Below are 27,588 nucleotides of genomic sequence, written 5' to 3'. Positions count from 1 at the left end.
GGTCAAACTTCAGGCTATGGCTTTTGAACTAAGAAGTGGCTCTCCTTTCGTTATTGCAGTTTGGGCAATTGTGACAGTACTGGCCAGTTTTCTAGTTTGTACTGCAGTATGGATGGCTTTTGCATTATAAAATTCAATCATCTGCTCCAGATATTTTAGAATAACCCAATAAAACGATGTACATAATGTAGTTTAACAAACTAACGAAGGTTACTACAAATTAATATACATCTCTCCTTTACAGTGCAAGATTTAACTTTCAGTAAAATAAAGATGTGGTATTACAAGGATCTTTCATACTATGCCTTTGGTAATTGCCCCAAGTGTGAAGTTTTAAAATTTAAAAGCAGACAGAGTTGATATTAGCAATAGAGGAAAAAATAGAGAATAAATTTTTCAAATGAGAACGTTGGTGTAGAGCAAATGAGGTAGAGAGAGCTGGAAAACCTGCTTCAGTACGTGGGGATTTATGTGAATTTTCTCTGCTGATGTTGTCATGGGATGTGAATGGGCAGAGGATTTTGTAACACTGAAGAAAGTCATGAAATTAAATTAAGAATTAAGATGTAGCTCAGCTGAATAGATGAGATTTTATTTAAAATCTGCATTTATTAATTATGTGTATTTTATTAGTAAATAGCATGTTCATTGTCTTTTCATTATGTTCCTAATACTCTCTCATAATATATTTGTGGAAGCTGGGACCATTAGGATTTGGTGTTGCATAAGGCAGCGCAAGGATGCAGCTGCCTCTCTGTGTCCTTTCGGTGCTGAAGCCTGTAAGTCTTTCTGGCATTCTGATTTCTATAGTAACAGCAAAAAGATAAAGGTAATAAAATAAGCTGAATATTTAAGAACAGCAGATTTATTTCTTTTTAACCTTATATACGCCAGGGCAGGGGGGAAATGATTACTTAGATCATCTGTGAGTGGTTATAAAGCCAATAACTGACTTCTTTTATTATTTGAAAGATTACTTTTTCCCCGTTTACAGTTTCCAGGATGATGGGTGTTAACCCTTTTGGTTTCTTTTACAATCTGTTAATCCTGTTGTGTCTAAATTTAGGTACATTTTTGTAAACTTCTATCATCTGGCAGTCTTCAAATACCTCATTTTTAATTAGTATTGCTGCAGTGATTGTTGATAAGTTGTCAATGTTCATTCTTTTCTAATAAGTTGTGTGTGTGATTGCTGATCTTGTTAAAAGGTCAGCAAGCGCTCCTTGATATTCCTCCCTGCATGATTTTTGCTTGCATATATTATTTTGAAGGAGGAGTACTGTATTCATACAATCTAAACTGTCAGTGCAGTGAGAAGTGGATATCTTCATTAGTAAATTTTTTTATATACATTGGTACTATTATTTACTTTTTCATGAAGTGCAGCTCAGTTTCCATCCGAGGAAGTATGTGAAAGGATTTTGTTACATACCCACCCCAAAACAGTGCAGAGACAGGAGGAAACTTTGAAGAACTACTGTCATACCTGTAGATAAGAGATGTAATATGCTTCAGCTAGATTTTCCAAGTCTCATTTTGCTTTTTCTTTGTAAACAGGTCAATGGTTGGGCAAAGCAGTAGATTCAACTTCTTTGCATAAATTTCTAAAGGCTCTGCCTTTAAATGGCTTTATCTCTAAACACTTCTTAAATTTCTAGGGTGCTTTAGTTGAAACTGTGAAACTGCAAAGGAAAAAGGGAGATAAAGTAGTTTTAGGGAGATTCATAAGAATGTGAAGACTGACAGAAGAATGTTTCTTAGCCTTTAAACGGGCCAGTTGCAAAGAAAGCATAAGATCAGGACAAGTGTAAGATTCTTCTTCGTTTGCCCATTCCAGCAGTCAATGATTTAGATACTTTCTGAATGGGAGATTGCATCCAGACAGTTGTGCTTAATAACCCTTATGTATCTTTCTCCTGTAAATTTGCCTAATACCTTTTTGAATACATTTATAATCTTGACATCTACAATGTTCTGTGGCGGTCACTTCTTCAGTTTTATTATGCATATTTGTTTGTTGGAGATGTTTCTAAAGCAGGTAGCTGATAATTTAATGGAGTGCCACTTCGTTCTTGTGTTTGTGGTAGCAGCAGATATATTCCTTTTCACCCTGTGTATGCCATTTATCACTTATAGATCTCTGTCAAGTCCCATCGTTTCTTCTGTGAGCTGAAGAATCAGCTAGTCAATTTAATCTACCCTTGTATATCAGTTGTTTGCTTCCCCTGGCCATCCTCATCTCCTCCTTCAGTGCTTTTGCTATCCCGTTGTATTAATTTTGGGAGGAGGCTAGACTGACACGCTGGGGGATTTATGCAGTAGCAAAATTACGGTTTCTGTCTTGCTCTCGGCTCTTCTCTCACACTTTGCTTTTTTTGACCGCTCGTAAACACTGAGCAAGCATTTTCAAAAGACAGAAGTCCCCAAAACCTATTCTAAATTACACTTATGTCTCTGTTGTGGGATGTCTGTTAATTTAGAGCCAGTTATTTTGTGTGTGTGGTGGAAGATGATTATACTGTCTATGTTGTCTTGCAATTAGTGATTTTCACCTTCCATTTTGTCACACAGTTTTGCAAGATTTTCCAGCAGTTTTTCACAGGCAGCTCTTGATTTCATTGTCTGGAGTCATCAGCAAGTTTTGTCACTTCCGTAGGTCTGATTTTTTTTCAGATGATGTATGAATACAGTTTTCAGCCCAGACCCCACTGCAGAGCTCTGTGAGACTTCCCTGGTGACCTCCATTACTTGTGAGAGATGTCCATTTATTATTACCCTTGGTCTCCTATTTTTAAGCTGCTAATAATCCATGAAGAGCCCTCCTCCTTATCCCTAAGCTCTCTTTAAGAGCTTTCAGAAGATCTTTTTAATAGCTTTAAAATCCAACTTTGCCGTGATTGCATCCCCGCATACCTCCTGATGCAAAGCGCAGTGTGCAGGAGGTCCTAGACCAGCAATTACCCGTGCTGGCACGCCGACAGACAGTATTGCAGCCCGTACCCAGGCTGCATGCCCCAGTTTCCTTTGTGTGGAAACCAGGGCAGAGGAGAGGAGGGAGGAGAAGGTTGGTGTTTGCTTAGGTCTCACCCCATATGGCCGTGGGATGCAGCTAGACCTGGCATGTGCAAAGCATTTCAGCCGTACAGACTTTGCCTGTATCGACCAGAACATCCTTGTGCTATCATCGGAGCGCTCTTACAGATTCGTGACACGTGACCTCTCTTTGCCAAAGCTGCTCTGACTTTCTTCCCTTCTAGCGTGTTTATTTATCTGTGAGTGCTTCTCTTTCAGGCATTTTGCTAGATATAGAAATAAGACTTACTAGCCTCTGCTCTCTTGAGTGCTCCCTCCCCACTCCCAGACCCATTTTAAGAAATCAGTCACGTTTGTCACCTTCCACGCCTTTTATAAGGGCAATTTAAGCAATAAGCTGCACAGCACAGTTAGTAATTCAGTAATTCTGTATTTAAGTTACTTTACAGCTCATGGATGGATGCCATCTGGTCTTGGTGATTTATTACTATTCATTTTACTGTAATTTTTTTTTTTTTTCCTTTCTAAACCCTCTTCTACTCGCACTTCAATCTGAAAACAGTTCTCATGCTCACTTGCTGAGGAGGGAGACTCTGGTGCAGAGCCTTCCTGGACTCCTTTACGGAGAGCACTGATGCAAAGATTTTATTTAACTTTTCTGCTATGGCCTGATTTTTCTGAAACACTTCTTTTTCATCTTGATTATCTGTTGGCCCAGTGGATGTTCTGGCAGGTTTCCAGGGTGTGTGTGTTTGAAAGGGTTTGACTGTTAGTTTTTATGACTTTAGCATGATTTTACATTTAACTTGGCATAATTATGCTCTCTTAGTATTGTCTCAGCATGACTTTGGGATGTCCACAAGCCTTTTGGGAGGGTGTCTTTGCACTTCTCTTGAGGACCTTGGCAGGAAGGGGCTGCGATAGAGAAGAGGTTTGTTCCTTTCAAGTGTCTGTCTGAACGTGGTGCTGCTTTAATCTTTCTGCACATCAGTGAGCTATGCCTTTCACATGCACAGTGCTTCCTTTCGCTACTTCCCCTATATAGTTTAATATTTATCTTCCAGATTAAAAGGAAAATTGGGAAGTTGTTTCTCTAAACTGGTATGGGAGGAAGGCAGGCCTCGGTTGACTTCCAGAAAATGCCAGGCTTTGCATGGCAGCACGAGCAACGTCTTGATTTCTGAGGCATTGTTGACACAAGAGGAGAATTTTGCCACTGCATGTGGAACATAGCAGTAATTTTGCTGATGAACCACTGCAAGTGACAATGAGCCCTGGCATAATGGATGTATAAAATGATACCTAATGGGCACCTTTTCTGGCTGGTGATACCTTTCTCTGATGAAGTTTAAAAGGGTGTTTATTGTCATGTGTACATTATCATCACTTATTATTGAATGTGCTATTGAAAAAGCATTTCGGTAAAGGCATAATTATGTATTTTCTCATTTAAACTGTGATTTGTCTCTTTTGGAATGCAAATGCAAACCAAAAGAGAGTATTTGGTATCAGCATTCTGCTAACTGCATAATTAACTGTTAATTCCAGAAGATACTTGGGGGTTTTATTTGCTATTGATGTGCTTGAGATTTTAGGGTTACATAACTGGGTGATTATTAAATTGGATTTTAGCACAAGTTCTCTGTTACTGATTGGGAGCCGAAACTTTCCTTTGGCAATCATTATCCACGAGCTGTTGCCAGTTCCTTTGTTGATAGGCATATAACAGGAGGACACTTAGCTGAAACTTCAAAGCAGCTCTAAATTTCTTAGTATCAGTTACTTGGGCTTATGTTCTCTAGGATCACCAGGAGGACTTTCTTGGGAGACAAAATTTTTAGAACTGACCCCTTTAAGTTCAGTGTAAAAATTGCCACGTTTGTATGCCTGGGTGGCTAATGCCCACGAAATACCAGCTATGTCTGTAGGTCTGTTTTAATGTGAAATTACCTTCCTTGCCTGATTATCAGTGTCCAGCGTTGGTGGTCCTCAGTCTAGTCCCTATTTTGTCCTGGGTTCATCAGCTGCTTCTGCCAAGGTCATTGCTATAGTGCCAGTGCTCCCAGCTACACGCCCGTCAGTCGGCAGTATCCCAGTCACCTGGAGAGAAGCTTGTGGGCTTAAATGTTTTACTTTGGTGATGGTGGGTTTACACGTTCTTCTGACAGGGTTGGTGGGGGGAGATCATTACTAAAGCAACTTTTAGAGCAGGAAATCTGTCTTTTTTGCGTACTGTGCTTCCTTGCAGGGAAAAGCTTTCTCTTGTTGCCTGTCAGATTCCTGCAGGAACACAGCAGCAGGAGGCATCTCCAGGACCCTTGAGCCCAATTCCCTGCTGCTGCAGGAGGATCTCACCATAAAATCTCCTTATTTTTGAAGTAGTGCTAAGGCTTTGCTGCTGTGTCAGATTAATAGGGTACAGGGTTTTTTCCTCCCTGCCTTGTAGGTGGAGAGAAGAAATGCTGACTGTCAGTAGTGGCTAAAGTCAGGTAGGACAGGGCAGAGGGATTGGGGAGGCAGCAGGAAGAGCTGAGGTGACATTTGGTGGCAGGTCTTGCATCTTTGCTTTAAGACACGACTGCTGGCGCCTGCCTGCCTCTCTATGAAGGAGCGTGTACATGGGCAATCACTGCATCAGGCAGTTCAGCGGTATCAGCCAAAATGGTCTGGGAGCGTTCCTACACTATGCTGAAAACCCTGACTGTCATTGGGGCTGAGGCAATGGCACTTTGGGTTTGGTTTGGTTCTTTCCCTGGGCCTGGTACAAGGACAGTGTTTTCCAGCAGCACGATAGAGCGGGCAGCTGAGGGCTGTGATGTTGTAACCTGGCTGAGATCCACTATTGCTTGTGTTAGACAGCAGGGTGGTCATCCGAGGGTGTCACCTTTGTGCTACCTCTAGGCTAACAGTTTCCTGGATAAACCACCTAATTCCTATGTTTATCCATGGCAGTTTAACCAATGGCAGGGTAATAGTTGGATTCTCTATCCCTTACTGCTTAGGGAGAGCATTTGCTGCCTTATCAGGAGGAGGAGGAGGTCGCTGGTGGTGCTGAAGATGGGGTATTTCTTTCTGCTGACTTACCGACAAGTTAAAGGAAAAGTGGGCATGACCCAAATTTCTTTCCAGTAGAAACTGATGACAAAACTGCCATTAATTTCAACAGGGTTGAGTGCCCTCATTTGCCATTGATGGAAGATAACAGGTATTTTTTCCTTGCTGAAGGAGTGGGTCTAAAGCTTTAAGAGTTGTAGGCAGTGCGTTGAAGGGAGCATGTTTTTGTCTCTTTCTGCTGTGGCTTGCAGAGCGAGCAGAGATTAGAAAGTGCTGAATAAGAAACAAGTGCTGAATGAAAAGTCATAATTGAATTTTGCCTGAATTCTGCATGTATTTTGGCTTGGATTTTGATCAGTGCAATAACTTAATGATGCTGCTCCAGTACTGCTGACATTGGTTGCGTTTATAATGGCTTCAAGATGGGAAACAGGTGTCTGGGTACAGTCCATTGAGCAGAATGATGCGCAGTGTTTCCCAATGCCGTCTTACACAACGCGGTGCAGCGATTGCCCCTTTGCACGGAAGAATAGGTTCAGTTTTGTGCTAGGAAGTGTCGTTCTGTTCCCACTGTTCTTCGTGATGGAGCTGTTGAAGTAGGATACTCCCTCAAGAACAAGTAAATTGTTGTTACAATAGTATGTTTGGTTTTTTTTTTCTTTCCCTAAGAACCTCAAAACTTTTTCCAGACAAGTGAAACCCTTTGTAAGGCAAGTAAGACAATGCGGGCCAAGGGCTTTTCTGATTAAATGGTCTGAGCAGCTGAACAAGGGACTCTGTGATCCCATGTCCCTGGTCTTTTTCCGCCTTAATCCACAGCTTGCCTGCCTTGCCCTAAAGTTGTCTGGTGATGGTTCACTCCTCTTTCTGCCAGGTTCAAACTGACCCCTTCTGGCATGGTGGAAAGCATACCTTGCTTTCTGAGGTTTCCAAACCGGTTTTGACCTTAAGGCCTTTGGCAGGTTTTCTTGTTGGGTTGCGTTTGTATGTTTTGATTGTGTTACAGTGTAATGTGCTTTCTGAATTTCCCCGAGATACTTAAAATGATGGACAGGCTTCAAATGGGTACAGGTTTTAGTCTAGCAAACAAAAGGTTTGTGATTATAAAACTGGAAACAGCTCTTGTAGGGGGAAAAAAATGTAAAATCAGGAAACACAAAGAGTATCTCTGACATCAGACCTTTGCTATAAGTCTTTGCTTGGTCTTTTCCTAGGTCTTTTCTGAGCTGCCGAGGCCAAGGGACTAATTCAGCTGCACATTTGTTCCTCTGAGGTGCTGTGAAAGGCCTTTGCCCAGTTTTTCTTGGGATTATCAGCAAGCCACTTGAGTTCTGATGAAACTTCAAAACACCCACCACAGCTTTCCCTTTCTATGCTTTCCTCTCTAATTGAGGAAGATGCTTTGTGCTGCAGCTTTGGATAGTATCCATGAGAAAGTAAATAAAGCATGGTATCACGTTTGGTTTGGGGCTGAGTTTCGCCTGTGAGCGAAAAATCCTTGATGCGTGGGTTCCCCTTTTTTTGGTTACGGTCAGTTGAGTTGCAGTTTCCCTCATCAACAAGGAGATTTACGATGCTGGACTTTACGATGACTTCATAAATTATAAGTTACTTATTCATAACAAGTTGTTTCTGTGCAGCATGCCTGTAGTTTCACAATTTTTGATGTGCCTGTTTGGTTTCTGTGGAGGTCACACAAGGGTATTAATGAGTATTTTGGTATTTAGGATGCCTTGTCTTAAACAGTTTCCTTAAACCATGCCTCCAGCCCCAGTGTGACTGCTCAAATCCTACATCTCTGTTGTAGTTGGGTGGCTCGTCCCTTGTTGATTTGGGGCACCCTTGGGTTTCAGCTGGGTGCTCAAGCCATTTGCCTCCTTGCTTGCCCCTGTGTAAAAGGACGGCTACTTCCATGGAGCAGGGGAACAGGGGGAGTGGGGTTGGTTTACCACTTTCTCATCCATGTATTTGGCTCTCCATGGGTAGATGTTGAGGATGAATCAGGCTGAGGCGTTGGGCTGCTATCGCAGGGCTGGTCTCCGTGCAGCCTGCCCATGGAAGGAAGATCTGGAGTCAATTTAGGAATAAGGGTGGCAGAGATGAGAGAGGCGAGGACACAGAGATTGCAAGGGGTTTAGGGGGAGATCCCAGATCGAGTGGAGAGAAAGTGAAGATGAACTCAGGGAAAGTACCTGAGAAACCCCTCTTCCCACCAAGGCGGTTGAGGTGCCTTGGAGGGCTTCGCCAGCGGAGGTACCCACCTCATCTTCTGCACAGGGGAAGGGAGGGAAAAGCAGGATCAGTTCAGTTCCAGCGGGGATGTGGTGAGCAATTTGGTGACCAGTTAGCACAAGGTACCTTTGGCCAAAGAGGATCTGCAGAGCCGATAGAAATTGGGCAGAGCAGTAGGTGGGGGGAGTGGGCTGGTTGTGGCCCCTCTGCCTGCCCGCAGTGCTGGGGCTGCGGGAAAGGTCAGGCAGAATGCGAGCCGGGCATTAAATTAAACCTGTAAGGAGACACTCGGGGAACTTAAGATGGATTAACTTAAGGTGTAAAGTTTAAAGCATATTATTATGAAGGAGGATTAAGCTAAACTGAACTAATGACACCACTTTTGAATGCATATCCACACAGCAGATTCAGAGCTTTGGCTCCACGCCTTTTGTTACTTAAATGTACTTACCTTCTTAAATGTCCCCATAAAGATACATGCCCATATATTCCAGATCTTCACATTCTCCATTTTCTGTGTCAAGAAGTTTATACGCTGTGTCAGACGTAGAACTGGTTTTGGTTGGTTGGTTTTATGCTTTTTTTTTTTTTCCTTAATAAAAAAAAATAGGCAGGGGGGAAGGCAACATAGAAGTTTGTTTTAATTTTTCCCCATGGTGGTAATGGTATTTGTGATAACTTGATAGTATTTATTCTTAGATGATGCATTTTTTAAGGAGGAAATAACTTTGTCCGTGTTATGTTGACATGCCCTAATTTCTATATGCCCCATCTCTTCTTATATATGAGCCGTTTCTTTTGCTTTATTTTGTTGTTACTCTCATGGTACTGGGATATCTGTGATGTCAGCATCTGTATTTTCCAAACACTCTGTAGTCTTCTTATTTTACACTGTGTGGGTTAAAAATCAAATGCAAATTTGAATACTGTAAACTCCCCACAAAATGCTTATCTTACCTTAAACAGAGTAGTGAATTAACTAACATAATTTGTAGTTAGTAATAATTTGTAAATAAGTAATAAATCAACTGAATTGATTTTTCAGGAGGGAAACTGATTTGAAATTACAGGTTTGCTGTATGTTAAGGAAACTATTTAGTAACTAGTTCTGTATATAATTTTATCTCACTACAAACAATACCATCAGGTTTTCCTTGAGGGTAAACTAGAGAATAATACTTGTAAGTGGATAAAAGACTAAATATTTAAAAGACAGACACCAAAAAAAAAAAAACCAAGACCACCAATCAAAAAAACCCAGACTTTTACTAAAATTCTTCTATTTAGGCAATCATATAAGAGCAAAACAAATACAAAGAAAAACATAAGAGAAAAAAAGTAAAATGTCACAAAAAGTGCAATGCAATGTAATAAAAAAAAGGTTTTGAGTCAGGATACTTTTAGGTTAGCTGTCACAGGCAGTGTTTTGCCACACTGTTTAGTGAACGTGTAAGAAACCTGAGACAAAACCCCAAAATGTTTCGTTTTATTTGCTGTGTGGCTTGTGGTGTCAGATGAAAGCTCTGGTGCTTCTTGTGTGTGTGGAGGTCAAATGCAATCAGGGATGATGGCAGCTGCTTTGTGTCTTGAGGCTGGAGAAACTAACTTTGGTGTCCTGGAATCTCCTTACAATGGATATAATAGACTGTTCTTTTTGAATCCTGCTAGTCTTCAGCAGACTGAGATGTACCTTAAAATGTTTTTTTAAAATACAAATGTTCCTTGTTAATCATTTGCCTTTTGACTTCAGTACATCTCCCTCTGAGCCTCCTGGGAGAGGTCAATTAGGAACCACCTTTGTCTGTGTCTTAGAGCTGGATTTGGTAATTTTGGGAAGGGGGAGGGGAGCAGCAGGAGGGAGATCACTCTCCGGGATTTTTCAGGGTCTTTTTCTCCAGCTGCCTCTGGGTCAGCTGAGAGGTGCCTGCAGCCATTTGGTCTCTGGGCAATAACAACCCATCAGGCAGGAGGACCTCGGTCTAGTTGAGGGTGATGTCCCCAAAGGGTGGTAGACTGAGTCATGCAGTGACCAAATGCGGAGGCCCCATCCCTGGCATACTCGGTCACCTGTGCTAAGGGCACATCCAGACACTGGGAGAGACCCAGGTGCTGCCCTGCTGGGTCGGCTGCAAGCCTTGGACAGTGGCCACCAGCCTTGGGCAGAGCAGGACCCCAGGCACAGCAGCTTCAGAAATGCCCATTTGTGTGCATCTGGTGTCTTAATTCTGCACATCCTTTTCTGTTTCAGCCGATCCCAGTTACTCAGGGTCACTCTGTGTGTGTTCGTCGCACGCAACCGGCATTGAGTGTGCAAGTGGTGTCTGTAACTCCTCTGCAGCTCCTGGCCAGGCTTGTGTGCATCCAACAGCGGGGGCTGCTCTTCTCAAACAGAGGGCCAAGTGGTATTTCAGTCACAGTCCAAAGCGTTCAATGACTATTTTTTTCTATTCGTTTTCTTCCCTGCAGTCCATGATGCAAAATAAAAATAAACATGGCGTTACTACTACTATTAAATTAAAAAAAAAAAAAAAAAAAAAGCTGGAAGTTCTTAGTCTCAAGAAGAGGGTGGAGCAGGGGAAAAGTGCAGAGCCCATATAACAATGGGGAGTCCGCTTTATTAGTATTAAGGAGGAAAATAAAATCTGCTCTGGCAGTAGTGAAATAAAACACCAGGAAGATTACATCAGTCTTTGTTTGCACACAGTATGATTCTTCTCTTTCACCAGCCAATTTGTATATTTGAAAAGGCAGTTGCTTGGTTAAAATAATTAGCTGTACTTCATCCAATTCCCCAATTATGTGAAAAAAAATGTTTGAAGGAATATAGACAATTGTTGTTGAGCAATTAAAAAAAAAAAAGTGGTCACTGAACAATTATAGCACCTTGTCTAAATACCTGTATATATGTCATAGTTTCAGAACGAGACAGGCAATTCTCAGTGACTCTTTGCTGTAGCTGTTGTGGTTTGGGATAGCGGCTTCAGAAGTATAGCAAAATCCTAACATTCTGCCTGAAACTTGTGCAGGATAGGTTAGCCTGGGATTGCCTTAGAGAAGACAGATAGGGTCTGAAGCTAAATGTACCAAAGTATATTTAAAGAAAAAAAAAAAAAAAAAAAGAGTAAACTGGATCCAAGTCATGTCCTTATTATTTTATGATTTAACAGGCAAAAATCTGTATTAATGAATGAGATTGTCTTACTATATACTCTTTTATTCCAGACTATCTTAGATTATTATTTGGGGAAAAAATCGTGCAGAGTTTTTGACTTTTTCAGTGTTTAAATAAGAGACCATTGCAACAATTTGGCGAGGAATTCCCCATAGGAGGTCTGATGTAGTATACTAACAAGAACTTCAGTGACTGGGAAATCGTTTCTCCTTGTTGTTCCTCCACTTTCATCCTTGGAGCTAGACCTGTTGCATTTTCAGGAAAAGCAGTAATCGGAGATTTTGAAATGGATGTTACTTGGGAAGGATGCATAAGTGCTGCTGGTTGAGGCAGTTGTCATCCCAACCATTTCTTAACTTCAGGCTCCTCGATAGACATAAAGGCAGTAACACGAAGTCGCGCACTTTATTTTATTTTTGTTAAACCACTTCCCCCTTTTCCAGACCTGCCAGCCGCATTTTTACAGGACTGTGTTATTCAGGATGAGGAGAGTCAAGATGTCTGCTGGCACGGTGGAAATCCCTGATTCACAGGCAGGGCTCTGCTGGCTTGCGGACCTGACCATGGGTGGTGGGCAGCAGAGCTCTTTGCCATGGGCCTTCCTGTTGTCTGTGGCTGCAGGCAGCCTTGGAGTCTACTGGGCTGGGGCCAGGGCTGACCATCCTGAGTGGTGCAGGCTGCAGGTGGGAGACTGTCAGTCCTCCTTGGCCATCCTTTCCCCCAGCTCATCTCTGCACCAGACACTCCTGAAACCCGTTTCCACCTGTACATCAACTGATGGGTGATGTATCATTTAAAACATGTGTGCAATGGGTGTAGGTTCCCCTGTTGTTCTGACCCCTTCAGCGGGCTCATTTCCATCAGCCAGGGCATAGCTGAACAAACGCTGAGAATTCCAACACATTTTAAAACATTTTTGCCAGTTCATTGACATTGTCAGTGTATAAAACTCTTGTTTCTTTTTCTTCTACACTTGTTTCTATTCCTTTTAGGGGGGTGGATGTTTAATGCTGCCTGTGGTCTGCTGGGTAGAGAAGTGAACTCAGCCATCCATCCCAGATAGCATGGGAGTTGAGCAAGGCGATGCCTGGGTCCCCCAAAGTTCATGGGCAGTGGGTTTTTCTGGCAGCCCGGGAGCGTGGGGACCAGGCATCCCTTGGGGGTGGTGGCAGGTCTCCAGCTTCCTCTCTGTAGTCCCCAGCTCCCTCACCTAACCTGAACTTTGCAGCTGCAGTGTGTCTTACTGACTTCTGTGCCATCAGTGCCTGGTCTCCAGGTCACACCTCACTTTCTTCATGTGTGGGTTGCCCCGTGCACGTTGTGCTCTCCCATATTTATCCTCTGGATTTTGTTTCTCTCTTTTTGCAGGGAACGGATGCGCCAGTCTGCTATGTTCGAACTGTGCCAGGGGATGCACCAGATCAGTCTGCAGTTTGTTCGCTTGCAGCTTAGCTTTGAGGAGTACACTATAATGAAAGTTTTGCTGCTGTTAAGCACAGGTAAGTTGGATTCATGGGTACGTGGCAATACTTGAAAATATTCCAATTCACAAAGAGGTGCGGTGATTTTAACTAATGTGACAAAAGAGCCAAACTGTTTCCAGCAGGGCCACAGGAATGAACCTGGTTTTACGTCTTAGGGTTTATCTGCAGATCTCACTCTCCGTTAGCACGGGAAGTGTCTGTGCAGTTTGAGTGTGACATGTGCATTGGAAGGCCAGGAGTGGCCGGGCAAGGGGCTTTGGCCCCTCTCTCTGTACAGGAACTGCTCAAGTTGGCCGGGTGTGCCAAAAAAGTGTAAGAGCTGTGGGGACAGGGCAGAAATCCTCACTCAACACTCAAAGCCACCAGTTTGGGTGACTTAACACGACCTTCAATATCAAAAGATGTATATTACCTGTACTGCAAAATGGGTTAATTTTCTAATTCCAAGAGAACTGAGAATTTTACAGGGCTCTGAAAGTTTAATAAATGACAGTGCATGCTTTGTTTTTTCTCTCGAGTGCCATGCTTTGAGTTTTCTTAAGATACAAAATTGCATCTCGGTGTTTGTTGCAGCACTGTGTAGTAATTAGCAGATCTGTTGATCTTATCTTACTGAAAATATTGAAAAAGTCCCGTCCCAGTACAACTGTATAAATACACAGGCAATTTTTACATTACTTTTCCATCAGTCTTGGTGAAAAAGACAACTACCTCTAAACAAGCTTTCTTCTGTTTAATTATGCTCCTTTTTGTGGGATCCACTCAGTGACATCATGATGAGATAACGCATCAGCTCGATCAGTGGGCATTCATGATGTCACTTCAGTGAACTCGCCGGGCAAGAATTCCCCCAGCAGAAGGAGGCTGGATGTGGGGGCTTTGTGCAGGGAGAGGAGGAGCAGCGGGAGATCAAAGGGGCCGCTGCGCTTATTCTGGCATTCACTTGCAAGCTGTCGGCAGCAGGACGCACGCCTGTGGCTGCCGGGGCCGGGGACTGCCTGGGCTCACGCTGCACGGAGCGTCTCCCCATTCTGTGGTGAGCGGAGCCGAGCGTGCCCTTTGAGATCCGGCTGTCTTCTCCCATCACCCTGTCTTCTGCCCCAGCGAGCTGAGAGAAGAAACGAATGGCAAGCGACAGGCGTTGGTTGTGCAGCGCTGGAAGGCACTTATCGCCAAAACCACTAAAGGATGCCAGAGCGGGCTGATGCAGCAGCAGATTTAGACATGCAGGAGCCTCCTGAGTCCCCAGCCGTGGTGTGGGCACGTTGGCTGCAGGCAGAGTTAGGTGCCTATGAAGGAATTTGCATCCAGCAAAGGCGAGTGGCAACCCCTTCAGGCGAGGTGGTGGGACGGTGTCAGCGGTGCGTTTCGTTCAGACCTCGCCAGTCCCACCCAGCCCGTAGCTCTGTGTGTAGAGTACTTGCCTTTGAAGGAGGACATGAAGCTGCAGTTCCTGTCCTGGCTGGAGGGGATTTGGATCTGCTAACAGAAACCTCCTGGGGCTGTAAGTTTTTTGGGCTGGGCTGTCTCCCTCCCTCCCTCCTGTTGAAGCCATTCCAGCTCCCCAGGACGAGGAGAGATGATGCCAGCTGGGGATCACTTCATGTCCTGCCCTGCAGGGTCTGACCCACAGGTCCTGCTCTGCCCAGGGTTCAAGGAGATGGTCTCCTGGTGAAACTGGGACTGTGGGGAGCTGATGTGCTCCAGGGTACCCCTGGGGGACTTTTTTTGAAGTTTGTCACTCGCTGTCTTTCCAGAAGCAGCTAGCAGTGTGTAACGTGGATGTGCTTGGGGGGGGGTCTAGCTCCCAAAATGTTCACGAGAGAGTGTCTGGATTGGATATCTGGCTCTGCTGCTTTTTAATGAGCCCTAAAGGGGGAGAATCTTTAGAAAAAGAGCCTAAATGCATTCTAAAGAGATAGCAAAATTTCTTTAAGCTAGGTATTTATTATTCTGCCCACTTGAGAATGTTAACTAATGCCTTGAGTTATTACGAGAATCTGTGAGGTGAGATCAGCCTGGCCAATTAACTTCAGCGAGCTGTGTCCCTTTGAAACACACACCACGCTCACTAGAAAACCTACTAAAAATAGTTTGTTTTGGGAGGATCAGGATATTTACGTTATAGAGAGGAGAGTGAAATAGAAATGAAAACCGTGATAAAACCCAGGAAGTGTCACGTGACAGCAGCAAACCTGGTTTTGAATGATTACACCTTGATACAAGCCTTAGGAAAGAAAACACCAGGTTTGTTTTCATTTAAAATTTTTTATTGAATAGTGTGATGAGCAGAGTACAAGTTATTCTGAAACTTTCATGATGACCACATCAAGGAAGTTTCACTCCATTTACATGTGGAAGAAACCACACATTACAACTCAATTGTTTTCTTGCTTTCCACAGACCATAGATTTTGGGAGCTTGCCAGAAGCATTGCTGCATTTAATAAGTAAAATCAGAAACACTGGGCAAACCTCCAGAATTTCATGTTTTGCTTGAGTTCTCTTTATTTGTGGTCTTTCTTTCTTTCTTAATAATCTGGCTGGGGTGATGGTATAATAATTTTCAGACAGAACAGTAAAATACATAGTAGTAGACAAAGAAATAGTGGTTCTAACAGTCTTTAAGCAGCATGTAGGAAGATAGGCCTGCAAATATTAATGGAACTGTAAAGCCCGTGCATTTTGTGTAAGGGTCACAGTGTGCTCTGACGGCTTTACTCATCTTGATTGCTGTCCCTATATTCAATTAGCTTGAACTGAATTTCTATATCTGTTCCAGACAGTTTCTTCTATCTGTCAGCTGACTGACTGAGAGATTTGGCAGCTAGAATTTAAAAAATAAATATTATGTATATAATATTTACCAAGTGGTAGGCAGGCTGGTGCGTTACCTCCTAGGCTTTTTCTGAAGATTCCTCCTTGTGCCCCCACTTCTGGCATTTGATGGTCTAAAGTCCTTGCTGCTCATGTGGCGGTAGAGCTCCTCCTTGTTTTCCATTGCTAAATTGCTCCGGTAGATACTGGTGATAGAAGATACTGCTGCTTTTTCTTAAAGTTTCTACTCTGGAGCCATTTGGGCGGTTGTTACATGCTTATGATGTGATTGAAGTGGGATAGAAGGCAGTTCACAGGATTTCAAAGAGAAGGGAATGGGTGAACAAGACAATTTCTGTCAAGATGTTAAGTCAGGGTAAGCTAAATTGGAAGATAACCTTTTTTTTTTTTCTTTCCTTTTTTAATAAGTAACTTCCCATTTAGCTTACTCTGACATAGCTTTCTGGCTTGCTTAGAAAACAAACTCACTCCTGTACAGTGGAGTATTTTATTTTCCTTCTGTGGATTAGCATTAAGAGATGCAGTGTAGAAAAATATTTAATGGTTAAGCAGCATTCAACCAATCCGGGTATTAAAACACCAGAACGTTTTGTGTAATGTTTTTAATAACCTTTTTTGAGGTTTTCTTAGAGATCCAGTCCTGTAAGCCATTCCTGTTTGGGGCAGAACCTGCTGGAGTGCAAGGGTATTTGCAGTGTCAAGAAAACATTGTACCTGCTTTTGTAATTAGCCTTTCTGGTATCAGTCACGGTAAAAAGTATCAGAAAACTCTACTTTTAGACTATTTGTGAAATGATCCCTCTGGCAGATGGGAACTTTGATAGGATGCTAGAAATGCTTGCAACTGTACGTTGTGGTCAAACACTGGGTCAGGATGCCTGTTTGGAAAATAGTCTTCTGTTTCATGCAAAATAATGGCTCTGTTTGTTCTAGGTGTTAGGCAGATGCTTACTAACAAAGAAATTTTAGATGTTACTTGAAGGCATAAAAACGTGTCACTTGGTCTAGCATTTCTGCACATAACAGCTGTAACTCTGTACCTTCCCCTCCTCTGCCAAGTGTGGGGAATCATTCAAGAATGGTAAATCACTTCTTCAACTTCTAAAAAAATATCCTTGATCCATCTGCCTTTTTTTTTTTTTTTTTTTTGTGGTTGGGTTGTATTAAAAACAGTTTCAGCATGAGGTTAGCATGTGTCGTATTTCTGAGATGTTATCTTGTCCTCTGTCACAACTTCTGCAATCACAGATCTGGAAAGGATGCTTGAATCACTTGAAAGTCTGTATGATGTTGTTGATTCCTTACCAATGTCTGTAAAATTATGGACTTTGCTTAAAGGTTTACTTCTTTCATCCATTAACTAGTGTAACTTTTTAAGTATGCGCATCAAAAGAATAAGCAATACAGTTAATATTAATGTAAGACTGTCTTTTCAATGACAGTTCCCAAGGATGGTCTCAAAAGCCAAGCTGCATTTGAAGAAATGAGGGCAAATTACATTAAAGAACTAAAGAAGATGGTAACTAAATGTCCAAGTAACTCTGGGCAAAGCTGGCAGAGATTCTACCAACTGACTAAACTTCTTGACTCCATGCATGATGTAAGTATAACTCCTCAGGGAGTCCAGACAAGTTAAGCAAAAATCTCTCCATTAAGGTAAACCAATAGTCTTTAATTGTGTTGACTAACAGGGAGAAAGAAAAAAAAAAATAGAATTATTTTTAAAGGAACATCTGAGAGAAGTTGTTAGCAGATGAATTTAAGGATAACTGCCAAGTAAAATAAGAAAATATAAGTCATTAAGGGCTGGGTCCTGCTGCCTGCTCCTGTGTTAAATGGTAGTGTGTTCCTCCAATGATTCGCTTAAGGTCAGTAGAGTTATTAGTGGGGTCAGAGGCTCTTCAGCGGGAGAAGTGATGTTAGCTGCGACCCTAAGTTAGACACAGCGCGAGTGTGCCACGCAGAGTATCCCGCGAGCTGCTTCTCAAGGAAAGGTGCCGGAGTAGTGTGTCATGCATCTGTCGTGCCTGATGTGCTAATATATGTTGAATTAATTTGGTGATCTTTTACAGCTGGGATTGTAATAATAATGACTTTAAAAGGTGTATTAAGACCTTGGAGCCATCTTGGGTATTTGAAGCTTTTCAAGTATAAGATTCACTGTATTGTTAGGTTATTTCTACTGCCCTGTCTCATTCCAGTGCAAGGTGTTTGTTTTACATGCGTCAGGTGTGAGATGTGATGATTGATATGGGAAACTAAAAGTTTAGTTCCAAAACACCCAGGCTGTTGGTGCCTCAGCCCAGAATGACTCTGAAGGGTTGTGGCAGGTTGTGCGTGGGACCAGCTCGCGATTTCGGAAGGGGTATCCGTAGCATTGAGCTCTTGGGTTGGGAGCGACCGGTAAGTGCAGAGATTTACCTCTCCAGATACTTTGAGCAGCAGCAGGGTTGTATCCCCACGCTCTCCGTAATGGAGCCTGGAGTCCCCACGGTGGAAGCCAGTGACCCAGCTGTACTGGTCTCCTCAAGCCGAGGGGGTTTCCCCAGTGCTCCCTGAGAGCGCCCTGGGCACCAGCCCCTCGCCTCGGGCCGTCAGGGCTGGCGGCCGTCCTCTCTGAAGCTGCGCCGCAGTGCAGCAAGTGACGGGAGACTCAGGGGGACAGCGAGATCCACCTGTAGCCGTGTTTGGGTACAAGAGAGCAGGGGAGCTGTGAGCAGAGACTGAAGCCCAGCAGCACGCGCTTGGTCACTTCCCAGTGAAATAATGATAAACTGGGTCACCTCCCACTGAAAACTGGTAAGCTGCAGCAAAGGAGAAAACTGTCCTCCTCCATCCTGGGTGGGCAGGGTAGTAACTTTGCTGCATGAAGAACCTACAGCACTTGCTTTCAGAGCCTGCGTGTAAATGTACTTCTTAGTGCTCGACTTAAATTTGGGTTTTTGTAGAAACAGTACAGTACAGTGCACTTCAGGTCAAAGCTGTATAAGAGCCCGAGGTCTGTTTACAGAATGTACATATGGAATTATTTTTCAAATATTGTTCTGTTGTTCATTAAAACATTGCAAATCTTAGTGGGAGGCAGGGAGAGTACTATCAGTACTGCAGTAACAGCTCGTTCTTCGGAGATCGGGTTTCACTTGCTCCCTGCCAGCCAAGGAAGCTGTAGCGTTCTAGTGGAAAGAAAGGGGATGGGTGATAAAATCATTTGCAAGATATTCACATCTGAACCTCAGGGCAGCATAACAAACCCCTGCATTTATGGAGTTTTCTAATCCTCTTCAGAATAGGTAGTGTCTATGATTTGTTATTTAAATGGGTGTGTTTGTGTGGTTAAGGTGACTGGATGACAGACTTGTACTTGCTGCGAATGCTACCGTGTCCTACAGACATTTTCCAAAACACGGTGTTAACCATTGGGAGCTGAGCTAACTAGAGGAAGCAGGCTGCTCTCTTGCATTTTATTTAATTTTTAATTAAGCTATTTTTACATTACTTTTGTTTTAATAGAGCACTTTGTTACAAAGGACTTTTTAAAGAAAGTCCCATTGTCAGCATTCTCCGTTAAAAAGGCCGGTTGTCTGCACAACAGTGCTTCCTTTCAGAGATGATATTGAAGACTTGTTCAACAAAGACACTTGTTTATTTTTTCCTCTTTAAAACTGATTTTTTTGGTTTTTGAAAGCCATCAGAATAAATTTAGAGCGGTGAGAATTACTCTTCCCCCCCCACTGCCTGTTAGTGCAGAATTTCTCCATTCCATCAATGTAAATGCAAATTTTCTGCTCGACTCCATAGTATAGAAGGAACACTTTTTCAGCTGTCACCTATGTATTTTTAACTTACTCCATTATAATTTTAGAGGATCAGAATATATTTGGTGCTGAGGCCCCGTGTTTACATGCTGCTGTAGCCACAGCACTGACGTTTGCAGCACAAGCCCGAAGGGACCGGTGCAGAATTCATGCTTATTCAGCCCTCCTGCTGCCTCCAGCTTTTCCATCGGATCAAAGCAGCACCTCGTCATTCGCGGACTTCGCCTTACCTGAGTGTAGCCATAAACAATATAAAAATACTGCTCCTTTGCACCTTCACACTTGCTTTCATCGACCTCATTTTTAAGTAGTCTTTCGGAGGACTATGTGAAATAAAGCACATGGGAATATCAGATTACAGTCTGCTTGGCTTATATAATATGAGGAAGAAAAAAAAAAACCCAAACGAGGTGGTTTTACATTGCTCAGTATACTAAATCATTCATCCACGCAGTGAACATATGTGCAGGTAGAAAAGTGCCGAGGTGAGGGGGGAAAAAAAAAAATTTTCAAGAAGGCCAGATAGGCACTTAAGTATTTGAAAAAATCAGCAACTTTATTTAATGATCCATAAAGCCTCAAAGCACCAAAAGTGCGACCGAAAAATAAAGAGATCGAAACCCATCCCGGGCAGACAAGGTAAACATGGTTTCACGCACGTGCATGCACGCACCTGCGCTCGGCCGTAGGAGCGTGCCTGCAGGCTGCCCTGGCGTTTGCGTCACCGCTGCCGTGCACCGAAATGCTCTTTATTTGCATGATGCTGTGTGGAAGCGGTGGTTGCTGATGCAGCAGGCGCTGGCTGACGGCGTCAGTCTGGTTACGCAGCGTGCCCTTCCTCTCCCTCGGCACGAGACGACGTAGAGGAGTAGGTTGCTGCCATTTACTTGCTGTTGTGCTGTGGATCAGCCTTGCTCCTGTGGATGGACCCCGGCGTGGGTGTCTTCTGGGAGCACCGAGGGCAGAAATGTAATCAACATATTTCCTTCTTGCAGGGGTTGTATTTCTACTGTTGTGGCTGGCCTGCGTGCATCGTTTCATGAAGCAGCATTACGTGTTGAGAACCGTAGCGTAGCAAGCGCAAACCGACCTCTCTACGTAAAGGTTTCGGTCTTGTGCCCATGAATGGCCATGGGCATTTCGGGGAGAGATGCACATGCAGCGCTTGGACGTAGGTGAACCACGCTATGTGATCAGGCAAATGGCATGCAGGAACATTAGAAACAGATGTACTACACATGGTATCAAAAACTTCATTTGGAGCCTCCTCAACATCTCCTGTTGGCTTTGGCAGGCGGGGTTGTATCTTGCATGGCAAGCCTCATTTCATATAGGGAGTGTAGTGTATGGTTAGGCGGTTTGCAGAACAAAAGCTGAATTTGGTTTCAATCTGGCTGATACTAAACAGACTTTGAGTTAAGAGGGCTTTTGTTCAGGTGCCATGACATTAAACCCTAATGTGAACCTTCCCCTAGTCTTGGCAAGGCAGAGCACTGCACTGTCATTTGCTTGTTGATATTTTCTGCCAAACACAAATAAATTCTTTAAGGCTCATGCTGCTGAATAATTAATTTTTTATGGTTCCTGAAGGGAATACTTTATAGCTGAGGTGGATCTTTCCATAGGCTGAGAGCGCTAGGATTGCACTGGCTGAAAAAGCTGACGGTGGGAAGAAGGGCACGGATCCTCGAGGGGCAGGTTTGCGAGGCACGCTGCGGTGGCTGCAAATGTGCCTCTGCAGGTGCTTAATCCCACAAAGACGAAGCCACAGATGAGCCCCTCAGCTGTTGCCAACACCTTTGGGTGCACTTACTCCTGCCACTGATCTGCCAAAGTTGTGTCCCACAGCTGAGGAGCTGTTTGGAGCCTTGTTGTAGTCCCAGTGCCTGAATTCTCCAAGCAGGCGTTTTCTCTGTTGACTCAGAGGCTACATCCAGTCCCTGCTCCCGGTGTGGCCCCTACAAAAGCAGCAGCGATGTCAGAGTGTGCATGGGTGTGTGGTGCAGCAGCTAACATGCGTCTGTCAAGTGCGAAGTTGATTCCCAGGTTCTTAATGGGGGGCTACTCTGAGGGTTGCCTTGCTCGGTTTGTGGTGGTTGGACCTCTTCTTCACGTCACTAGGTGTTTGGTGGAGGAGGGCAGAACCCGGCCACTGTCGCCAGAAGAGCAAGGGAGACTTGGCTCAAAATTCACCCTGGATGAGGGCAGAGGATGTTTCATTGGGGTGTGATACTGTGGGTTTGCATGCACCCTCCAAGCATGCAAAATGAGTTCAACTCAGGTTCCTCTGTGTCACGTCCAGGTGTCAAGCGCTGCGGTTTCAGTGTGCACATGTTTATGAAGAAAACCTAAAGAAATGAGTGCAGTTCCTAAATCAGATAAGTGCACCTGTCGAGGCAGAACTGCTTCTGCGTTTGCTCTGGTCAGATACTGGTAGTGCCTAATCCATGCGTGTTTCATCCACTCCTTGCTAGCATGAGGTAAATACACTGCATAGGTGTAATCGAAGGCTTCGTCCCTTGGTCTTACTCTTTGGTTTTACTCTTACTCTGGTTTTACTCTTTGGGTTAGAGTTCAAGATTCCATAAGCAGCTAGGAATTAGCTGCTGTGGCACCAAAGGACATCCGTACCTCTGAGAATCAGCCTGCGAGCCCATCCCAGGGGGAAATAATTTACTTTCTGAGCCCTCAGAGTAAATAATTAATTTACATTATGGGCTTTTCATAGGAGTGGGAACAAAAAGGAATATAGTAGTAATGGAGTAATCAAGACCTGGCAGCTGGTGGCTTTCCTTAACCTTACCCGTTGTGAAGCAGGATCGGTATGCACCGCATGAAGGGGGAAAAGCAGGAGGTCGCAATAAGGCTGGCTGGTCTCGGCTGCTGCTCCTCCCCTTAACAGGACAGCAGGCTCCCGACTCCTGCGCAGTTTGAAACACGCAGCTTTTGAAAGCACGAGGCAAAACACCGCTGCTCAGCTGATGGGCAGCAGCTTGTCCTTTCAGGGAGCCTGGCCGGGCGCAGGCAGTCACCAAGGCTGCGCAGTTGCATGGTGTAGAGCTGCAAGGTTGCCTCCTCCCAACACACCCCCGCTCCGTAGCAAACGGGCTGAGACCCACTCCTGAAGCGGACAGAGAAAGTTTTTTGGAGTGTCATTTTCATGCGAGAACACTGAGGTTTCTGACAGTAATAGCTGTAGCTAATAATAGGAAGAAATTACTCAGCATTGTGTTGTTACCCTACTGCTCTCTTAATTGCTGTATCAGTAGGCTTAATCGCAAAGATGCTCCTGATAGAGAAGTGACTGTGGGCTTTCATACCACACTCGGAGATGGTGAGAGATTTTGGAAGTCAGAAAACTAACTGAGCACAGAAACATGCACCCTGGCAAATCAGACAGTTCTTCCAGTTTCTGGAAACACAAGGACATGGTGAGACTGCCAAACTAAAATCAATTCTTTTTGCTGTAAAAATTCTGCAAGTGCTCGAAGGTCACTGTAACTGTATTAACTTCAGGGACTTCATAAAAGGATTCATTTTTTTTAATTATGAAGAACAGTATGGGTGAAAAAGTCCATTTTATGGAAACCCCACCCTAATAACAGAAAACGATGTTTGATTAATACTCCTATTTCTCAGAGGTGCTTAATACAGCATACAAATGCGAAGACTGATTAAGTAAAAATGTCAGAATCACTAAGACTTCTGTAGCCTTGAGAATGTGGAAACGCAGCACAGTCTGTAGGGTAGGGAGGAGAGAAAGCTTCATCATTAATGACTGAAGTGGTGAAGGGTTATAGCTTAACAGCTGATCCACTGGCCGGCAGAAGAGCTGTCATGTCTTACGGCGGTCTGGGTGACACGAACGTGGTAATTCTGACCTGTGTAGTACCTCCCCTCTACTCTGCCCTGGTGAGACCGCATCTGGAATATTGTGTCCAGTTCTGGGCCCCTCAGTTCAAGAAGGACAGAGAGCTGCTGGAGATAGTCCAGCGTAGGGCAACTAAGATGATTAAGGGAGTGGAGCATCTCCCTTATGAGGAAAGACTGAGGGAGCTGGGTCTCTTTAGTTTGGAGAAGAGGAGACTGAGGGGTGATCTTATTAGTGTTTATAAATATATAAAGGGGGAATGTCATGAGGATGGAGCCAGGCTCTTCTCAGTAGCAACCAATGATAGGACAAGGGGTAATGGATTCAAGCTGGAACACAAGAGGTTCCACTTAAATTTGAGAAGAAACTTCTTCTCAGTGAGGGTGACAGAGCACTGGAACAGGCTGCCCAGGGAGGTTGTGGAGTCTCCTTCTCTGGAGACATTCAAAACTCGCCTGGACACCTTCCCGTGCAACCTCATCTAGGTGTTCCTGCTCCGACAGGGGGATTGGACTAGATGATCTTTTGAGGTCCCTTCCAATCCCTAGCATACTGTGATACTGTGTGTCTGCATCCCCTCAACCCAGCTCGTTTTAATTTATTTAGTGGTGTTTGCCCGCCCGGAGAGGCTGCAGCCTCCGTTCTGGGGGATACCCAGGACCCAGCTGGCCAAAGCCCAGCACTGCCTGCCGGCAGCTGGCGGCACCCCGTTCCCCCGCGTGCGGAGGGAGGCTTGCAGTGCCGTCAGAGGTACCGAGCCATGTTTTATTGCCAGCTCCAAAGAGAGCCGAACAACTCCCTACTAAATCGGTAAGGACAACGTCCTGGTTGCATCCCGCGGAAATAAGCGTTATTTTAGCTGTGGCTTTAACTGCACCGTCTGCGGTCTGCTAAGCTGGAGCTCTTCAGATGGGTGCTTCAGTAGCTGAAATAATTGGAGACTGTAAAAGGAAATACGTTTCTAGTCACTGTAGCACTGCTTGTGAAAACAGTGGTGCTTTCATTCATACTGCTTAATTAGAGTTGCCCTTCCACGGTGCTCTACTGGAGGAGGTGTCAGCATTTCCGATGTAAACTACCAGAAGTAGAGGGTAAAAGTGGTCAGGTAAAATGTAGTCAGGAGTTCTTAGAGCACAGGGATTTTACAAGCCTTTGAAGAACAATCAGAAGTATATTTGATCTAGAAAATTCATAAGCCAGATTTGGAGGTGCTGGATAGCTTGCGTTACCTCACCTGTTACCTATGGCATATCAGTCACTGTCCCGGCAACGACAGACCTTATGTGTTACAAATGAAAGCCGATTATTTCATTTCCTTACTGAAGAGGGAACTTCTCTTTTAAAGTAAAAGACTAGCTAAATTATTTACCTGTTGTAAATCAGAGCTGTATCAGGTGGATGTTGCTTGGGATGCAGAGGCAGGTACTGACATTTCAAAATTAACATTGCCTGTGGAACCTGAGTTTTGGATCCCTTCAGCGCCTCTTCATGCCCAGGCTGCCGGGCCGGCGGGGGGATGGTACCTCTGAAAATGTCTGAGAAGATGCCTGCAGAAAAGAGCACTGCTCGTGGCCCAGTTCTTGGCCTGGCAGCCTTCTCTAGCTGACCTTCTCATACTGTTTACATTTTAGTACCTCTGAGTTGGCCTTCCATTCTCCCACGTTCATTCCTCTTTGTTCTAAATTAGCGCTGGAAATACTTCCCCAGCCCCAAAAGCCACGCAGCTTTTCAGGCTGCAGTTAAACAGATGCTGCCCGCGGTCCCGTGTTCCTCATGACACATGCGGTGTGCTTCCCAATGCTCCTGTTTTCTTAAAGTGGTTGATTGTTGTCAAGTATGTTAAAGTTGATAACTTTGCTTAAGAAAGAGAGGAACAAAAGTTTTAGCAGACTAAATAGGTATAGGATACATAGTTTATCCTTAAGGCTCCAAACCAAAGTATTACATGGTAGGAGGTTCTAGGTATTTTCTTCTAAATTGCTGTGTAAACTTAACCTTTCCCCTCTGTGGTGAGAGTCATAATGTGCTACGTTATGATAGTATCCATGATCACATCCTGGTTTTTCCCCCCACTGGACTGCTAACTAACTCATTTACTGTATAGAACAGACTATGCGCTTTTCAGGAACGTTAATATTTTTCATTTCCCCTTTTGTCCACACCTTCACCAGACGTACATACGTACTTGACACAACTAAAAGCTTGCTAAGAAGGCAGAATTAATAGTTTCCGCGTAGGCTTTTCTGTGATACCTCTCTCGGTGCATTCAGAGGTTTCACGGGAGCGAGGGGAGGCAGGCTGGGGGAGGGAGAGCCGTCAGCGCAGCGCGGATGGTTGGCAGCGTGGCAGAGATGACCCCAAGCCCCTCACTCGCAGTCAGTGATGGGAAACTCCTCGTGTTCGCGTTCAGGAAGAGCGGCACATTCACCGGGTCGTTGTGAAGGTCGTGTCGGGGTGCGAGGCTTAGCTTAGGTGCTGGTATTTGATGAGGCGGGCAGGGAGGAGGCAGTGGTGATTATACCAAGAGACAGTTTCCTTCACTTTCTTTGGTTTTGTGTTACGTTTGGAATATTTTTTGGCACACAGTATATGCGGAAACGACCTCCTCCTAATGGGTAAAGTAAACCTTTGAACATTGGCTTTTTTTTCCCTTGAAAACCAAATTCTGTCTGTGCTACTCTATTTAGCCTGCCTCTGTTTAATTAATTAGCGTTGCCTCATGACATGCCAGATCATCGGGAATGAACTAAGCAACAGCGGACAGACTCGTGTAGTGCTCAAGAGCAGAAAGTCACATGTTTGGGTGATCTCAGCACTTTGTGTTGTTCATAAATAGCTTATATGTTCACAAGAACAGCTGTGCAAGCCCTGAAAATAAGCGATAAGGTACGGTGCCACAGGACGGTAGTCTGTTGCTGCCTGTGTTTTTTCTTCATATCCTTTTCTGCCTTCGGGAAGTCCACTTTTATTTAGTCTAGCTTTAACAGGGGCTTTACTGCAGAGTGCAACTCTATGTGTTAAGAACTGAAACAGCAACCTTGTGTTTGATAAACTGCACAAGCAGAAGCGGCTTGAGTCCTTTGCAAGGACACAAGGCACCAAAATTCAGCTGTGCGTAAATTTTGAATTTTTAAACAGCAGAGGCTCTAGGTTTTTCTCAGTTGTACAACACAGTAATTTGGTGAACTGCAATGGAAATGAATGCGCTAAGTGAAACCTAGATGCACTTCTTTCACGGATGTCTCGGCAGCTGACTTGCCTCTGCCTCTTGACTGACTTGTGCTGTTTTTCTTAAAGATCAGGTCCAACATCCCGTAAGGCTTTAGGATGTTCATTTAGATCACGGCAACCAAAAAACCTAGTTCAGCAACAACATTCTCTTTGCTACTAAAGGTCATGAACAAGTACTCCTCCATTGTATCAGAGTACTATGTAAAACTAGCCCAGCCAAAGCCTGCATGCATGTAGGTTGAGCCATGAGATCACTTTGCCATATTTTTATCATTAAAACAGAAGTAATTCCTCGAGCAGTGACCACCTGTATGCTGGTCATCTCTTCTCAGTTCTTTCGCTCAAATGGCATCTTGGGTTTGTAGCAAAGATAAGCTGCAGTTTGCAATTTTGTGTGGAGAAAATTGCACAAAACAAGAGACAAAACAAATTAAAATGCTCAGAAGCCAAAATTAATGTTCATTCTTGTAGTGTGAATAAGTTTCCCATAATGTGTAGCCCAAAATGAAGCTCTGCAATTGACAAATGAGAACACCACCACCTGAGACAAGGTAGAAGAAGTCAGACTAAATTTATTAGTGCTTTGAAGACACACTGGGTTTTTTTGTTTGTTTGTTTGTTTTTTTCACACACCAAAAAAGCTCATGGCACCTGTATGCCATTTAGTCCTTCAGCTCACATTCCTCTTACAGCTGGAGACCACCTTTATTAGGATTACAAACAGGCTGTTGGCTGCTGTTTGGGAGAACTGTGATACGGTTTCACCTGTGACAACCTTTGGTGTGTCCAGTGGAAGTCAAAGGAGTGCCATGGCACAGTGTGAGGTGCGGCGTTTGTTCTGCTCGGGGAGGCGGTTCCG

The 27,588-nt window shown here is 44.0% G+C and overlaps 1 protein-coding gene across 1 annotated transcript in view; it reads left to right on the top strand.

The window, feature by feature from the left end:
* Positions 1 to 27,588, top strand: part of NR3C2 (nuclear receptor subfamily 3 group C member 2) — a gene marked incomplete at its 5' end in the record, with an annotated part of 94,237 nt that overhangs the window by 65,548 nt on the left and 1,101 nt on the right. Inside the window, 2 exons of the mRNA XM_082482456.1 lie at positions 12,860 to 12,990; positions 17,255 to 17,412. Coding sequence (XP_082338582.1) covers positions 12,860 to 12,990; positions 17,255 to 17,412 — 289 coding nt within the window. The remainder of the gene's footprint in view (positions 1 to 12,859; positions 12,991 to 17,254; positions 17,413 to 27,588) is intronic.

This window comes from Vanellus vanellus (assembly GCF_965231255.1).
Source record: "Vanellus vanellus genome assembly, chromosome: 4".
NCBI classification, from domain to species: Eukaryota; Metazoa; Chordata; class Aves; order Charadriiformes; family Charadriidae; genus Vanellus; species Vanellus vanellus.
This window is presented reverse-complemented; position numbering and strand designations above follow the sequence as displayed.